The sequence below is a fragment of the Cyanistes caeruleus genome, chromosome 5 (assembly GCF_971803275.1).
Source record: "Cyanistes caeruleus chromosome 5, bCyaCae1.hap1.1, whole genome shotgun sequence".
Lineage (NCBI taxonomy): Eukaryota > Metazoa > Chordata > Aves > Passeriformes > Paridae > Cyanistes > Cyanistes caeruleus.
Genome location: NC_141705.1, coordinates 47,725,346 through 47,743,509, shown reverse-complemented (window position 1 = coordinate 47,743,509; position 18,164 = coordinate 47,725,346). Strand labels below are relative to the sequence as shown.

The window sequence follows — 18,164 nt, the reverse complement described above, 5'->3', positions numbered from 1 at the left end:
TCACCAGGTTGTCCAGTGTCTTTTTAGCAGAGTGGATACCTGGCCAGCTGGTCAGTCCCTAACCTGTACCATTCTGGATGATAATTCCCTCCTAGGTGTGGATTATTCTGAGTTTCACATCAGTTCGCTCAGTTCATTCTCTAGTCTGTGCAGGTCCGTGTGAATAGCAACTCTACCTTGGAGTTTGTTGGGAATTTGTTGTCTGCTCTTCTCAATTCCCTATCATCCTTGATGGGAGTGTATTCCATCTCCCCCCTCCAGGTAAAGATGATGAAATGGAATAGGTCTCAGCACAGACCCTTAAAGATTTCCGCTCCTAACTGGCCTTCAGGCAGAGTAAACTAACCAACACTACTCTTTGAGCTGAGATGTCAGCCCATTTGTAGCAGTGTGCTCATCCATCTAGACCTGCCTTCCTCAAGCCTCTCAGGAGGCTGAACTCCACCCTGGCATGATTGCTATTTCCATGCTTGCCATTGATTGCTGTGTCTTCAACTCAGATCACAGCTTTGTTTCTTAGGAGTTACACAGCCACCCTAATTTTATGTCAATAGTAAGGAAATAAAAACATGCTGTACTGGATAACTGTTCTGTTATATATAAAATTTAGCTTCCTAGCTCTGCTGTTGTAAAAGCAATACAGAGATATTTGAGTTTCTAAGGTTAACAAAGAATGTATTCAAAGCTGGAATTCCTTTGTTTGAAGTGATTGAATAACCAAAAGTAACCAAAAGTTATTCTGGATTTTGTTTTTATTTCTGTAGAGACACTAATTACGTAAATTTGTTGTGCAGGTTAGCCAGTGGACCAGGCTCTGTGAGATCAGCATACCTCTGGCTGTTGAAAGATTTTTGACAGCCTCTCCTGAGAATTGCCAGGCTATTCCTCCTGACATTTTGCTGTTGGAAAGGAAGCTTGGAGAGCCTGTCCGAGTACATAACGATGATAAAATTCGAAGGCAGAAACTTCAACAGCAGAAGGCAGGTACCAAGGCTGCAGTGCCTGTGCTTGGTGAAGAAGCAACAGAGGAATTAAAACCAGGGGGAGTCCATGAACATCCACCCCCAAGTTTGGAACTGAGCGTTGCTTTCTCTAAACTACTTGCCCAGGAAGCACCAGATGCAATCAGCAGGGAGGCCCCTCACATCAGGAGAACAAAAACCTCTGACCTTCCACTCTTGGACCATGTTTTTGCAGAAGGACTCTATTTTACTGTGGCAGACCTAGTGCTTTTGCCATGCATCCATCAGTTCTTGGTAAGCTGACAGATTCTGCAAATATTAACTAGTCTTATGTCTATGTTTTTTCAGAGCCTAAAAGTTGTCAATTATGTTTATCTTAAACAAATTTATGTTAAATATGTTAATTTGAAACATATTGTGGTGTTTACAATGTGACCTTAACCCAAAATCAGAGATTTGTCTTGTTTTTGTACAAACACAAAAACCAGGGATTGGTGAGGTCACTGAAATTACTTGTAGATACAGAGCATATCAATGGTTAGTAAACACTGTTAACTGTTAAAATACTATACTGAAATATTTTGGCACCAATTTGCCCACAAAATAATAATTTAAAAATACTGGTACAGATGACTTGAGCTCAACTTAAAGACTAATTCTACAGTGGGAAAAACTTCTGTGGCAAGACCATGCAAGAGTCTTGCTCAGCACTATCTGTGTACTTGGTTTTATGAGGATAGATACACAGGGGAGATTTAAGGAAATGACAGCTATGTCTTGATTTCCCATCACAGTAAAATGATACAAAATAATATGATATAAATATATACATATATATGTATACATATATAAATGATACAAAATATAACAAAAATGATACAATGATACTATTGCTTCCTTCCAGTACTCCTGCAGTTATTCCATGAGATTTATGGCTTAGCTGGTGTCTGTTCCAGGAACATTTGCATTTTGATTTTGCAAGTTGGTTTGCCAAATTTCCCTTACGGTGTTTGAAAACAAATGGAATTCCTGGTGAAGATGCTGTTAGTCACATTGAGGATAACAATCTTGAAAATCAAGATAATGACTATCAAATATTCATAATGTGACAAATGTCCGCATTGCAACTTCTTTAAGCAGTATCATCATCCTCAGTGGATTTCTGTATGATGATAGCAATATGCTGCCTTTGAATTGAGATGAGTCATTTTACAGAAATGCTTCTTAATTCACATCTGCTTTGTTTGTTTTGCAAATCACATAATTGGAGGTGAACAGCAACTTCTGTATGGATGATGCTAAAGTATTAAGACAAAATTCTTACTATTTAAAAAACTTTAACGTATTTCAGCTTTTATTTTTCCAAGACCTTTTTAATATAAGAGCACTGCTTTTTTGAGTAATATTTACTGGTGCTAGGCATGAGATTTTTGCATCAGATGCTTAATTGATTTCAGCAATGTAGTTGGAATCACTCTGGATGTACTGTGAGCAGCTGAGAATTTTTTGATTTGTTGACTTTTTGTATGTTACCCTAGAGCCCTGGTGTTCTGCAGCTCAAAAACTAGGTATTTTACAGTACACTTGTGTTAGCTCACACCAAGGATGGCCCTGAAAACCTGACTTTCAGTTTCATTATTACCTACTTTGCAAGAGATCTGGGATAATGTTTGTTTATTTCTGTTCTCTGGTGAATGATAATTTTCTAAGCAATTATACCTTGATGCCTACAGTCCTCATCAAAATTGAAAAAGTTGCATCTGAAAGCTTCTTGTAGGTAGTGAGTTGAAACTGCTCTTGTTGATGGAAGTCCCAGAGTTTAATTCTGTATTAATGTGTTATTTGTCACTTGTGTAACTGGACTCCCTGGATTCTGTTTAAAAAAATCACTGCAGTTGCAGTTCCAGTTCTGCTTTGAATTAAGGATGTGTATTAATTATAAGAATAATAATGAAGTCTTAAGTGAGTATGTGTCTGGAAAATATCATCCTATAAATACGAGGAGACCTGACTAGTTGATTGTAATTATAATTACCAAAAGTAAGATAATGAAGCTGAAGGGTTGTTTTTCATTACCTCATTTCACTGCTGTTATCATTCTGAGGTTACCTTTTTTGTGCTTTCTATTAGTTGTAACTGTTGAAAATTAATATAAGTATAACAAAAGCTCAGTTCCTCATCTGGGGATAAAACACTATTCACTTTTTAAAATACAATTTAGAACACTTGATAACAAATGTAACAGTGCCTCTTAGAATTGCTTTCCAAAAGACTTTTTCCTTAACTGAATTAATGTGTGTTTGGCTGTGTTACTATTAGGATATAAAATTAGATAGTAAAGTTACACAGTTCATCCTTCTTTTGCTCCTTTAGCTATTGTTAATTACTTGTGATTACCCAAAGCATATTACAAACACAGCATGCAGGAGAGCTGGTGGAAATTTTGTGTCGAAAGTGTTCTTTACCAGTTTCTATTTCCATATTGTGGACAGATCCGGGGAAGAACATTGGTTTTGCATGGCTTTTTCTGCCTATTCCCGTAATCATGATTTTTAATTTTCTATTTAAAGCAGGCACAGCATTCACAGGATATTCACAACTGCTCACAGAATAGTTGAAGTTGGAATAATTGAGGTTGGAAGTCACATCTGGAGCTCATCTTGTCTAACCACCCTGGTCAGAGCAGGGTCAGCTAGCGCCAGTTGGCCAGGACTGTGTCCAGTCATATTTTGAGTGTCTCTAAGGATATTTCACAACCTCTCCTGCAAGAGGACTATCCCAGTTGTCTTAGAACATTTGGAAATCTAAACAAAAGTTATTTAATTTAATCAAATGCATCCTTTTAAAAAGTAAGTAGGCTTCATCTTAAAAAGTGATTTGGGTATATTTTTTTTAATATGTGCAGCATATTCTTACTTAATAAATGTTTTCATTTTATTTTTTACACTTAAAATACTGGTTTCTATTGGAGGCCACCTTAACTCATAATCACTTACACTTAGTTCAGAGAAGAAATATACAAGTTACCGTTATTGTATGAAAATATGAACTTAAGATTCTAAAAAGTAATACACGATTAAAAAAAAATATTCAGTACTAATTAAAAAAAAAAAGCCACAGATGTAATGCAAAGACTAGAGTAAAGACCAGGGGTAATGTATGCCTGTTAGCACATAGTCTAAGGTATTTCAGGCTTCCCAGGTAGTTCCCAGGAAAACAGCTGTTGGTGGATGAGCTTTTAAGGGGTACTTGTGGGGAAGACCATTCAGGTACCATAATGTCATGCTTAGAGTTCAGTATTCATTGCAAATTACTTCATTGGGTTTATTTTTTTTTTGTCTAACAACCAACCAAAACTAACCATTCCTGTGTTAGGAAATAGCAGAGATTTGTTAGGAAATCGGAAATATTTAGGAGTATTATTTATATGGAGTTTTCCTGTTACTGACTGAAATTATGATTAAAATTGCTCACGTAAACCTTTTCATCCTATTTAGCAAATGGGAATTACAGATAAAGTCTAAATGGCCAACTGACAATTCCACCTGGAGCTCTGAACCAGCTGATTTTTGTATTTGCCACCATGCTGTGAGTGCATGTGCTCAGCATAGAGCTGAGCTTGCTCCTGTAGTTCATGCCTTTTGGTGGCTTGTAGCAAGAAATTTACAGTAGCCTCTAACCTTCTTATTTTATTATTACAGGTTTCCAGCAAGAAACAAGGCAAAAATCTGGTAAACTTGCCACTGATATCCAGTTGGTATCGAAGAGTTCAAGAGGTACCTGGAGTAAAGAAAGCTGCTGGCAAATGCAACATGGAGCTTCTCCAGCTTCCAGAGCTGATGTCTGCTCCTGGGGAGCAGCTACAGGATTCTGCTTCAGTTCCTGATGAGTTGGAAGAGGATAATGAAGAAAGTCATTTTATAGGTGGTCCAAGGCCAACCATGACTAAGTTAATGGTGATTAATGGGATATTTTTATAGATGTATTTGCTTGATTTTGAGTAGGTAGAATTTATTAGAATTGTACAACCTAATCCTGACAGCCTTGAAGAGTTTCATACCTTTTGTTTGTCTTAAATCTGATATGCATTGACTTAGAAGTTATTCTGTTTTTTTCTTCTCTTCTGATACTTGATTGATTCGGGAATTGCGCAAAGATAGGACTGCTGGAGCCCTATCAATAATTCTGAATAATCAAAGTAAACTTTTTGTTTGAATTGCAATATTGTATTTCTCTTTAAAAGATATTTATATAAAGGATGACAAAAAACTGTTGCTTTTATGTTTGGCTTCATTATCCAACCCTTTCAATCGGGTTTGGTTTTTTTTTTTTCTGTTTGATTAAAGCTTTGAATGTCTGGGAACCCTAATGAGTTTTGTTAAAGAAAACTGTCCATCATGTACCATAATCCAATATTTTTTGCATAGAAGCTGACAGCATTTCCTAAAAAAATTAGCAGGGCTGTTTTGTGAGAATGAGAGAAATATATAATTTGAATGTTGTATAGTGTAATCATCTGCCTGTTCAGTTTTGCTTGGACTGTGTTGCAGTTTGATCTGATGCCATTAAATTTAGTGAGAATTTTAATACCATCTTAGGTGGGTAAAGGGTCTTAATTTATTTTTTCCCTCCTTTCATGCAGGAAAATGGAATTGAAGCAAAGTTTTCTCCTCATCCGTGCCCCAACTGGACCCTAGACTGGACCAGTCTTCCATCTGCAGTCAGTCCTGGGGAAGGTGAGGACTTGTATGTCTGTGTGTATTTAACAGGATCTTCTTCTGGTGAAGCTACTTAACTATTTCATAAGAAAATATGCCAGTTTGCAGTATGCTTCAGAGCTGAGACAGGTAAACAATTTAAAATCTGTAGTAAAATCCAGTCTGTTTGTGACACATAATGATGTAACTTCCCTCAGGTCATCAACAGCTGATGGGCAAATTGGGGGCAAAAGATTGGCCTTAATTTCAGTCAGCAGTTGACATAATCCAAAAATCCTAACCAAGCTCAGGTTTCGTTGAGTTTTCCATAGAAGTAAAGGCATCCATAGATACCTTGCATAGGAATAAAGTTACTGTGGTTGTTAGTGTGGACAGATAGTAAAAAGAGGATGGCAGGTCAGAATATGAAAGTGTAGGTGGTCACAATGTGAGACAGAAGGAAAATGAGATATATCATGTGATTGTTTCCCTGTACTGATGTATGTCATCATAGGAAATGTTTTCATTTTTTCCCTAGCAAGGCAGAGGCTGAAAATTTTGGAAAGAGGAGCTTGTTGGAATAAGACTGTTGAATGGAAGTACTGTGCTGCTGCTGATTATATGTGAGGTTTGGAAAAGAGGAGATTATATTTCATTTGTGACCAGCAAAGAAATGCAAATTCTTCTCTGGTTTTATTAGGTGGTTTTATTAGTCAGCATTAGAAAAGGGATTTTATTCCTTTTTGGAACTTCAGTCAATCATGGAGTCTTTGCTTGTGTTCCTGGTCCTGTGTGTGAATGGATTCATAGTCTTCAGGTTCATTTCCTACTTGCTGCAATGGCTTTGTGGACATTAAGACCAGTTTGGCTGGATTTGATTAGAGGTGCTTCCTTTAGGTTCTTCCAAAGCACATTAAAGGGAGGGGGAAAGTGTGTGAATGTGGGGTTGGACGGTGATAACTCTTGTTGTTGCTTTATTACTCTGAGGATATATGGAGATAGAAGGCTTTGGTACTGTCACATTTTTTCATCAAACATTGTGTTCGCTGTGAAACAGAAAAAGAGATTTTTTAAAACAAGAAATTTTTTTTCCTTTAAAACAGCTTTTTAACTTGCTAACTTTTTAAATTCAACTGTGAAATTCAAGAATGAGAGGTAGCTGACCTACAGTCCTACAAATCCTACTACTTTTCTTGCGAGTTGAAATTCTTGTTAAGCAGGAAGTAAAAGAGCTTGAAAGAAGTGCTTTATTTGTGGTGTTTCATCTGAAATGAAACATCATTTCAGTATGATGTCAGTATGCATGAGACAGTGTTTACTTACAGAGTAAAACAATGTTTACATTCGTAATTTAGAAATATCTTTGAAACTTAAGTACCTTTGAATAACACGTGCTAGAACAATAATATAGAGCATAGTTTTCCAGTTCTGTGGAATTAACTGATGTTTTGATTAAAGTCTTGGTGGCTACCAAACAACAATCCTGAAGGATCAGTGTTAGCTTCAGCTTCCAGAACTGTTATTAAATAAAGATATTTTAATGTAGTGTGGCCTCTCAACAGAGAAAGAAGAAAATTGTGAAAATTCTAACCCTCATCATAAACAAAATTAGTTTTAATGAAAGGAACAGCACTTAATGATGCAATTATCTTCTAACCAATATGAAAGTATGTGACTTTGTGTCCAGTTAAAGTTGTTTGTAATTGCTCATAGAACTGAATAATATTATAATTGTGGAATAAATAGTGTATTAGATGCAGAGTTATTTGATTTGAAACTGTCAGACTTTAGTCAATATATCCAGGTTGTTTCTGGAATATTTTTGTGAGGCCAGGTCACTCTTATTTTGGTCTGCTTTTTATATTGGTATTACCTTTTGAATATTTTGACTTGAAAAATGCTTTTCGAGTTAAGAATGCATTATGCTTAAAAATCAAAGATGGTTTAGGGAATCTGACATTTGATGAAAAATTTTGCTAATCAAAAGACGCAAAATTGTGTATTTTACTTTAAATTGTTAAAAGCAACTGTATTATTAAAATTAAATCCAGACAATCATTTATTCTGTAAAACAAAAAGAGTTGAAAGAAACACTTTTAAGTTCTCTATTTCCCTTTCAAGCCTGTCAGAACTTTTTGAAGGACTTTGAAGATTCTTTTTAATAGTGTTTTAGCCTATTTCAGTGTCTCAGGCATCTTGAAACAGGAACTCATCCTTCTTCCTCAGCTGATTTTTCCATATCAGAGAGCTCTTTGCCTGCAAGCCACATGGGTGTAACAATCCAAGGGAAACTCAACTGAAGCTGCTTCTCATTAATTTCTCCTTAAAGTTACAGTTTTGCTGTACTCATTTAAATAAGCTTAAACCACATTTATGTGTGCATTATATTTTGCAGTTCAATATCTGGAAGACCTGTGATGGCAATACAACCAGGTTGCCTCCTATTCTTGATACATGTTTGGGAAGTAAATAATTTTCAGTAACAAACAGCAAAAATGCTGATTTTTGTAATATAGGCAACATTGGTATATTTTCTTTTACTGGCTTACCTTAAAAATGGCATTCTTCCAAAACTTTGTATTTCATATGTGACTTCTTAGGATCTTTTGACTGTTCAGGGATATAATATTGCATAGTTGGCCTGAGGACAATTTTCAGGGAAGTTTGAAAGCAATTACTAATTTTTAGACAAAGAAAATTCTTCAGGTTTAACTGGAAATAACAACATAAGCATGTCACTGAACCAGGTAATTCATGGATGACAGTGTACACTGTTCCCACTGTTATTGTGCTCTCCCTTCCTTCCTTCCTTTCTATTTTGTGTTTGTCTTGGGTTACCAAGCAAAACCAGGGAAGGGAATTAATTATTTTATGTTTTTATAATGCCTATTTGGAGACAGGAGGCAAAGCTATTATATGTTAAATTTAAATCAGTTTGTAGTGATGATTTTTAGGCACAATGATTTGCTAAAATGAATACTCTTTGTAAACATAGCTGGTTTCCATGCCTCATGAAATCAATGCATATGCATTACAAGGAATACAAGTTCAGTATATTTATGTTTGCTTGGAGTCTGTCGCATTTTCTTAAGTGATGTTTTGATCTAAATGACATGCCTACAGCCTCTGAAATATTCAAAATCTGCAAAGAAAAAACAAGGGTTGCTAGTGTATCTTATTAAAAATCATACTAGAGAAAATGGTATGAAGTTCTGACAGCTGCATTTTGATTCAGTGAGGACACATTCTCCTTGGTGTTTGGCCTGCTCTGTAAAGTCTTGTTGTGATGGGTGTGATTGATGGACTTTCATATGGCTGATAGTGATACTGGAAAGTGTCACCTTTGTTTCAGTGCCTCGCTTTGTGGAGTAAGTGTAAGCCCTCAGAGAATTACTGATGCCTTAATGCTGCATATTGAATATCCCTTACAACAAAATTTTGATGAGGTCTAATTCCTGGAGGTATGATTTTTACAGTTCACATGTCCTTGTTAATGGAGAGTTTATTAGGGTTTGGAGAGATTTGTTTTGTAGAGTGCTGTACATGAAGTTCAGTGCACACTTTTTTTAGTCCTGTTGTGGTTTGTGTTTGTTTACTGAATATACTAAAGAATTAAAATTAAATACCACAGCATGCCAGTTGAAATGTTTTACAAATTTATGGCTTGAGCAATGAAGACAATTCATAATGATTTTTTTTTGTAAATTCACAGTCGTCTTGGTTCTGATGGTTGAAGCATGTTCTTGATTAATCCACAATGAACTTTGACAAAATGTCTGCACTTGACAGTCAGTGGCCTCAACTGACTTTACTTGTGTAGAATTTGAGTAATTTGCCCTAGATAGAAAAAGTAGTTCTATTCATTAGACTGTGAGTTGTTTTTTCTCTTTTTTCTCTGAAGTGCTTAGACATGTGAAAGGGCATAAACCCCAAAAACATTAAGTCATAGGTGCCTAGCAGATATTCTTTAACAAGGTTGTTAAATTTTTCATCTCTTAATCAGAAATCTTTAATAAATGTTAAGTAACCTTCTAAGTAACTCTGCCCTTTGTTTAATTTAAACTATTTGGTCTTTCTTTTACTCTTCATATCATTGTAGTAGAGTTTACTAGTTTCCTTTTCCCTTTTATATTTTATGTTCCTTTTTCATGGGATAGAGAGCCCCAAAGTTACATATTCATCTCTTAAACCAGAGGTTTAGATGTTATGTTTGTACCAAGTACTCCACAGCATGGAGGTGCAGGTCATTTTTTGTGGAAGATTACTATTGAGGAGTGAAGGAATTAATTCTAGCAGTTATGGTTTGGAACAATGTCCAGCAAATATCCAGATGATTAATATGATTCAAAAAGACATTTTATTTTGAATATGGCTCAAAATCATTATCAGAGGTATTTTTGGGGAATAGAAATATAGAAATTAATATGCTTTAATGATCAATAAGGTGTACTTAGGAGTGATGCTGTGTTACAGTGTGTCACTTCATAGAGAAGGCAGTGATGACATATTTATCATATTTGTATTAATTAGAAAGATTTAGGAGGAAGAGGAGGAGTTAACACTTTTCTATCTCCAAATAGTCTAGATATACTGTTGGATAAAATGTTAAATTGTTGTTATCATTTCTCTTCATAAACCTTTTTCACAATATACTAATATCTTAGTATTTCCAGTTACTGTAAAATTTAAATTTATTTTCTGTAGCATGAGTCTTGACTTTAAAAGGGATATTTGATCTGCTTCAGTATTCTGATACTCCTTGCTGTAAAATGTCTTCACTGCTTATTTGAAGATTGTTCTGTAAGTTTTGTTATTAGACTTATATCCCAGTTACATCAATGATAGGGTGTGCAGCTTGTGTCCTTTAGCTCTTTTGTGTCACCCATTAGTCATGTCCCGGAGTGTGGGGATTCATAATTCACGTACCCGTGTAAGGTAATAACTAGCAGAAGGATTTAAACTTACAGCTTTTTACCTGTCTTTGCAGTATTTTTGCAAACTGTGGCATGTTGCAGTTTTCTACACATTGTGACTGAGGGACAGCTGAGTTTTAACATGGCTGTCCTGTGTTTCCTTTACAAAACCTGAGCAGTCCTTTCAGGCAGAGGCATCAGGAGACCTTTGATACCCCTGCAACAGCACTTCAGCTTTTTTACTTTCTTCGAAGTATAATGTTTAGCTATGCAATTTGTCTTTGAAGAGCAGAATCAAGAGTTTTTCTCGGCTCTGTGTGTGACTTCTGGGGCTTAAAATCTTCACGGACCACATGAGGGCAGCACAATCTCTTTGGATGTGGAGCTGTACCTGGATGGACAGAGCTGTGCCCTGGACTAAGGTGTTATCCTAGAGAAAGATGCTTTTTATGGGGCAATTTTCAACTCCGTAATCTCTAGTCCCAAAATTTGGGACCACCTGTTGTAAAAAGTGATTTAAAACATTTTTTTCCCCCTCTTTGAATTAGAGTTGATAACTTAACAGTTGACACATTCATTGTGTTGGAGTATACCTGAAAGCAGTAATTGCTGAGGCTGTATAAACATATAGCAGATTCACTAAGTATGAGAAGGAAAGTATAGTCTGTGCTCATGCACAGGGAGGACTACAACCTAGAAAGCAAATGAAACTGAGCCCAAGTGAGTCTCCTTCTCTTTCTCAGTAACAAAATAGTGCAAACACATCAAAATAATTTTTATGATGTTCTCACTCAAGTTTATTGACACTCGTATTTTGTTCTGGGGCTAAGACCTTTAAAAACATTATTTTTTGTTTCTTTGGGGGGAAAGTAGGGCTTGCTGGAAGTTGAAATACTTCGTAGATTTTGAATTTTTTTTTTTTTTGTAATTATCTTTGGAGAGCCCATTAGATTATTTGTAGATTATTTGTGAATAAATAACTCAAGCTGTGTTCTTAATTTGCAGTTTTGATTTTACCTGATTCCTGAAACTGTATTAATCTCTTCTACTTAATATTTAATATCCTTAAGTAGTTATTTCTAAGGCTACTGGTAGCTTCCAGAGTCTGTGACAGCCCAGATATTATGTGCATTCATAAATTATCATAATAAATAAAATTGAGGTTTATTTTGTGGTGATTAAACTAAACAGTTTCCAAAACGTAGGCAAACATGTTTTGAACAACTTATTTTCCAGGGTCAGGATTTTAAACATTGCAAGTATAGAGCTGCCTCATTGTAACATCAGAATCATTACCAAGGTATTGTCAAGTTTTGTGCAGCATAAGTGAATTTCTGGGAGCTCCTCACTGACATTTTGTAAGGAGTTGATGAATCACAGGATATTTCATCCCAGCAGTGCAATGGGCTCGTTCACATAAGACGTACCTGGAACATAAGGTTTGTGCTCAAAGGTGAGCAGTGTGTGAGGGGCTGTGGATACCTTCTTCTCTCCCCTAGTCTTGCTATGTTGCAGAGTTGAGGTACAGAATTTGTACCTCATAAACATAAATCAGCTGTGACAATGTGTGAGTTAAGGAGGAGTTTTTCTGTCTCTTGGAGTTCCTTATGGCTTTCATCTGCCATCTTTCATTGGTTTTGGATATTTGTGTAAAGAACCATGAATGCATTACTTGATTTGGATACAGTTTTACATTGATTTTGGCTTTTCCTGAAGGTGAGTTTGTATGCACAGTTGTTCATTTAAAGTTCTAATCAGCAATTTCAAGGAATCAGTACTGCTGTGTTTAAGCAAAAAAACCCCAAACCTAATAGTGTTTAAAAAAAAAGATAAAATTATTTTGAATGATTCATAATCTGTTCTGAGTAGTTTGAGGCTTTCAAAACTTTTAATTACACAAAGGAAAGGCCAGGCTACTGCATGTTTAGTGTTTTATTGAAGATGGTATTAATTATTTTGCTTCTTCTCCAGATGGTTTGGAAATGCTTCTGAAAAGTTAATTTTTGGCTCACGTCTCATGTCAAATTTCTGGCATCTTACCATTGCAGTATCAAAAGGAGTTCATATCCTTTAGAAGCTTTTAAAGTATCAAAGAGCAAAGGCAAGTAGGAAGTTCATCTGTTTGTAGAATCATTTTCTAAGTGTAGAAGAATTGGAGAATAATCTCAATATTAAAATGAGTCAAACCTAATCTGAAGCAATAAAATTTGTCCCCTCCTAGTGTGGAATATTGATCTAAGCATCCAGAGATAATGGAGAGAGATATGGTGCTTGCATTTCAGCTTGTGCTTTAAAAGTTTTGCAGGTCTCTCATGGAGTTGCTGGTCTTAGTGTTGGTGTTTAAATGGCTCTTAGTGTTGGTGTTTAATGTAAGTAGTGTGAGTAGACCAGTTGAGGTATCATTCATGCAGTGATTCCATCAGCACACTTTCCCTGGAATTTTCTGATGTATCTGATTGGTGAAGGGCTCTTAAATCTGCTTAAATACTCTTGAATGTCCTGCTTGCAGATCTCCCATGTGTTCTTGTGTTTTTAGTGACAAGAAATAAGAAACAAAAGAACATCCTCCTCACCTCAAAGTCTAAGATACTTCTTAGCAGTACAAACTGTTCTGAGTGCTTTCATGAAGCTCAGCTGGACAAAAATTTTTACCTTGGCTCTTGGTTGCATTGCATATTTTCTGCAAAATTTTGCTTGTTAGGTACCAGGGTATACTGGACAAAAGTAGAAATGGACTCTTAAACTTTGTTGTTTTATACAAGCACTCCTTGCTGTCCTAAACTTTGTGCCTGATACCTTTAAGGCTTCACTGAACATCACATCAGGTTGTAAATGGTTCTAGGCTGGATATATAATGTTCAAGGCTGCATATGGAAACTACTTTTCTTTCCCTGTCCTTCATCACTTGAGACAGGGAGAAATATTGGTGCATTTCACTGCATAAGGACTGCCATAAGCTAGAATTTGATGTTGCATCCTGGATGGGGTTATGAGTTTTGGTACAAGTTCAGGGAGATTTAATTAACCAGTGTCTTTCGCAAACCACACAGTGCTTTTACTTGCACAATATTTGCTAGTTTTGTGCAAGAAGTAAGTCAATTTATAAATATAATATCTTGAATTATACCTCATATTTCTATTGTCTTATGATAGTAATGGGTATATTTTGCTTGAGATTTGATGTATCTATCTATATACATCTTATGTTTCTTTATTGTCAACAGAAGCTAGGTGTATATATGTTGCCTGATCTCAAAATGCATGTTTCAACAATGTAATTAGGGGTTTGATGTTTGTAGCTCATTTTTCCTCTGTATGGGGAAAAGGATGTAGTTTAATCTTTGTTTAGAAGTAGTAACTAATTTTGAAAAAATGAGGTAGGTTATCATTATTATTGTTATTATTGTACTTTCTGCACAAGGTAAATTTTGTGGACTTTAATGACAAATTCAACATTAATATGGATGCATTTCTAGTATTTGTAGTATTTTAATTTGATGTTTTGGGCTTTTTTTTACTTATTTACTTTTTATTTATTTACTTATATTCTTTAAACCTTTTCAACAGTAACAGGCAGAATTACTGTCATATGACTGCTACAAATCTAAGTTCGATCTTTCTTATTGTAGTAGTCATCTATTGGTCTGGAGAGTTCAAAGACCAGGGACTTTCCTGTTGTTTGTATTCCTGTAGCACCTCAGATTCACAAGAAGCAATGGTCTCATCATCAGATTTCTTTGCAATAGAAGTCTGATCTGGATTAGACATTGGCATGCTGCTGTAACTGTGACAAATTAGTACACAGTTTGGAACTTGTACCTGGATAATGCTGTGCTAGTCCTGAAAGGACACCTGAAACCTGGCTTGGCTTAACAACAGTGCAGTAAGAGACCATGGTGGCTAAATAAAAGCTGTCTCAGAGCAAGTTAAATGATTCTTAAAAAAAGTTGGGCCTAGGGAGGTGGAATTGGAAGTGTTGAGCTCCCAGAGTAATGTTGAATCATTGCTTTGTCATGGGAGGAACCTTCATTTTTGTTTCAGTAGTAGTAGGACACAAGTATATTATAAAATTTTATTGTAGGATATTTATGACATCCTTTAAAATATTCAGGTTTATGGATGTGCTTCAGTTTCCTTGTAATGGAAATACAAAACTGTAAGCAAGTAATGTGAAAAGTCTTGTTGTTTTTTTTTTTCTATGTAACTTTTAAAATCAAGGGTTAAGAAAGGATGTTACTCTTGAACAGTTTTTGAATTTATTCTTGTAGCTGATTTGTTTTTTTTACCCATAAAGTATAGCTTTTCTTTGTGTGCTAATGCTGGATGTTGAGGAATATGATTATGAAAGCCAACATAAAAGGGTATGTAGCCATCTTTCAAAATCATTAGTGTCCCTGTGTTCTATAATGTATTTTTTTTGAGCACAGTCCGCTACTGTACACTTTTTCTGAAGCATTATTTCTTCAGTATGCTCTCATCATTTTTGAAAGACTGGAAATGATTTCTTCATTAAAATAATCTGCTTTTCTGAAAACAAAACAAACCCCCAAAAAACCCAGCCTGAACTGAGACAGAACACTTTTTAATCCTCTGTTCTATGCTACTCAAAAACGTCTGCCAAATGGATTATTTTCCATCTTATCTGCAGCACGTATTTGCCATTCCTCTGCCCGTGCGTGTTACCGGATGCTTTGGCCCACTTGTGATCTCCCTTGATGTATATTGGCATTATAAGCTCTCTGTAACTTCTTTGGATGATGTTAGTAAGACATAATACAGAGAATAAATCATACCTTCCGTCAAGCTTTCTTGACTTTTTGGATCTTAGTTGTTTTGTGAACAAAGGTTAATTTGTTCTTTCTGTGTTTGTGTCCCCCAGTTCCCCAGCTTTTAATTTTTTTTTTTTTGTGGTTAGTACATGCATTTTGCACCTCTGTATGTTTTTAACTGTAGCATGAAGATCATAGTCACAGCTGATTTTCACTTGTAGGGAGCAAGTAGAACATATGGCAGAGATTATCAATGCTGAACTCCTTTTTGAGCCCCAAGGTCAGAAATTTTGTATAAAGATAAGGTTGATAAGGTTGTTGCAATGACAAACAGTGGGACTGGAAATGACAGGAGTAACTTTCTGCAAAACATTGCAGTTGCTTGTAGATTGTACTTTGCCTGTGTTTGTGTCACATTCAAAGCCTGTACGTTTAGGTGGACATGCTTGTTCGTGATTGTGGTGTGGGAAATGTGAGCAGATTTTGTGGTATATTTTTTCCTGAAAGTCCTGCAAGGATAAATTAATCTTGAATAATTAGGTAGTGTCTCATAATCTAGTTCAAGACTCTTTATGAATGTAGAGCTTTTTTTTAATAAGCTGTTGATAATTTTAATAAATATGGAAATAGTTGCTTAAAAACTGCCAGTTTCTTAAGCTAGCTAAAGAGATATCAGGAAACTTCCTTTTGACTTTGTTTTTATTTAGTAAATTTAACTTTTGCAGTGGCTAGTAGAGTTTACTCTTCCTCACTGTGACCATATGTGTACTTTGTTTCAGAGTTGAAATAGCCCTGCTGAGGTCATATGAAAACTGAGCAATAAGAGCTTCAGTAGAATCACAGCTTTTTAATTTTATGTTGTTCATTAAGGTGACTCATATTTGCTACTGTGCAGTATACACAGTGCTGAAGAAATAAGCATTAGGAATAGTTATTTCTTTCAGTTTTGTATCACAAATATGGTACATAGGTGAGTGCTCCCTACTGCATGAATTTTATATTTCACTTAATTTTGTTGTGTGTCAGCGAGGGACAGAGCACAGTGCTCAACTAATTTTTCTGAAGTATTTTCAGTAATAATTAAAGAAAACCCATAGCAATACAATATTTTAGTTATTAACTCGAAACAGCTTTATGGAGAAATCAAATCTGATAGAATGTGGTCTGTTGTCCATTTGTAAGACATCCAGTGGCTGCTGCGTGAGTAAAATTAGAAGCATATTTTGTTATTATATTTTTGTATAAAGCTGCAGTACAAGAGAAGAAATGGGCTTTACAGACTTTGATTTATCAAAGGGTCTTGAATTCCTTTGTACTTAAGGGGGGAATTGGATGGAAAACCATTGAATCTCTTCCATCCTCAAATTTCAGTGCCTGTAGACTATCTTGCATTTTTCTGCCAGTATTTCCCATAATGCAGGTACACAATGGGGGTTGTGATTACTATTTTGCAGCTCAGGTTTTCATGGTTTTTTGAATGAAAAATACCTTTTAAAATTACTGAATACTCAGTTAAGGATACTTCTGTAGTCCCATATAGTCTTTTTTTCTCCCATTGTAATAAACATTTTTCCATGTAATTGCAATATAATTTTTAGTATTGATATGCTTGTTCTGGCTTTGGGTCTTCTCAGCTTGGTTTACACCAGAAGCAGTTTAATCTAAGTAAAATAATCTCAGCAAATTGCCTCAAAATAATCCCACTCTTAAAGCAGAAACACCCATTTTAAGGCTTTTATGTGTATAGCGCTACTGGTTTGACTGATGACCCTGTTCACTGTGGGTTAGGCTTTGTGCTGTGCTGTGTTATTACTGTCAGAATGGTTTTGTGCCTTTGGCTTGAGGAGAATTTGCATGCAACATCCATACCCCATTACCTTACTCTTCTCCAAATGCTTCCTTTGCTCTCTGGGTAAATAAGAGCTCGAGCATCTGCATAACATCTGTCTCAGAGCTCCCAACAGGAGTGTGGATGTGCCCTGCTCTCAAAAGGAGGTGAAGGATCCCTGTGTTTCTCAGTTCCTTTCACCTACTTAGGGGAGCTTTGATTTCCTTGAGACCAGTGTTACTGGGATCTTTCCTTCTCAATTCTGTGCGCAGTTCTAAGTCCAGAGAAAGAATGTTGGCTGTCAGCGTGTACACTGTACGTAGAATGGGATGAAGTAGGAATCTTGTAGGTTCTTCCATGTAGAGTTTGTTAATAGGAAGACTTAGGACAGTAGGGTAACAGAACATGCAAGCTATTAACCCTGTTCTGAAGAAGGTGACTGTTGCCGTCTGAGCTTTGTATGCGTTTGCTTAAGCCCAGTTTGTGTGTGTACATGTGACAGGCCAAATTTGTTCAAATATACCAGACAATCCTTGCAGTACAGAGGTTTTACTTTCCTCCTTATGTAGTAATTTTAGCATGTCCTCATTTATAAATGATAGCCATTTATCAGAAATGTGTGCTTATATATTTTAGAACTGATTTTATAAGAGCTACTAGCTGAGGCACTGCCTAGCAGATGCACTACTGAGGCATTTCTTTGACAGGTACTGCTGTAAAGTCTACAAACTATTCATGTTTCAGTGCTAGACATCCCCCCTTACAATTTATTAGGTGATGGCAGGGTCTGTAGCAGCAGATACTCGGTGACCTATTAGATCAATTTCTGCATCAGCATTAAAAGATGATGACAGAGTAAATGTGTCTGTATGACCTCCAATACCACAACTCTTTATCCACATTTAATGATGGTGAAGGAAAAAGTTCTGAGATTTGCACTGGAAGGGCAGTAGGGCCTCCAGAGGTCTTATCCAAAAAAACATAGCTGTAATGAC

At 35.9% G+C, this 18,164-nt stretch overlaps 1 protein-coding gene across 12 annotated transcripts in view; it reads left to right on the top strand.

Moving 5' to 3' along the window:
• GSTCD (glutathione S-transferase C-terminal domain containing) overlaps positions 1 to 18,164 on the top strand; it is a 46,360-nt gene that overhangs the window by 4,796 nt on the left and 23,400 nt on the right. For all 12 annotated transcript variants that reach the window (XM_086888309.1, XM_086888308.1, XM_086888307.1 and 9 more), the window contains 3 exons: positions 795 to 1,256; positions 4,664 to 4,918; positions 5,605 to 5,698. In XM_086888309.1, the coding sequence (XP_086744435.1) occupies positions 795 to 1,256; positions 4,664 to 4,918; positions 5,605 to 5,698 (811 nt within the window). The remainder of the gene's footprint in view (positions 1 to 794; positions 1,257 to 4,663; positions 4,919 to 5,604; positions 5,699 to 18,164) is intronic.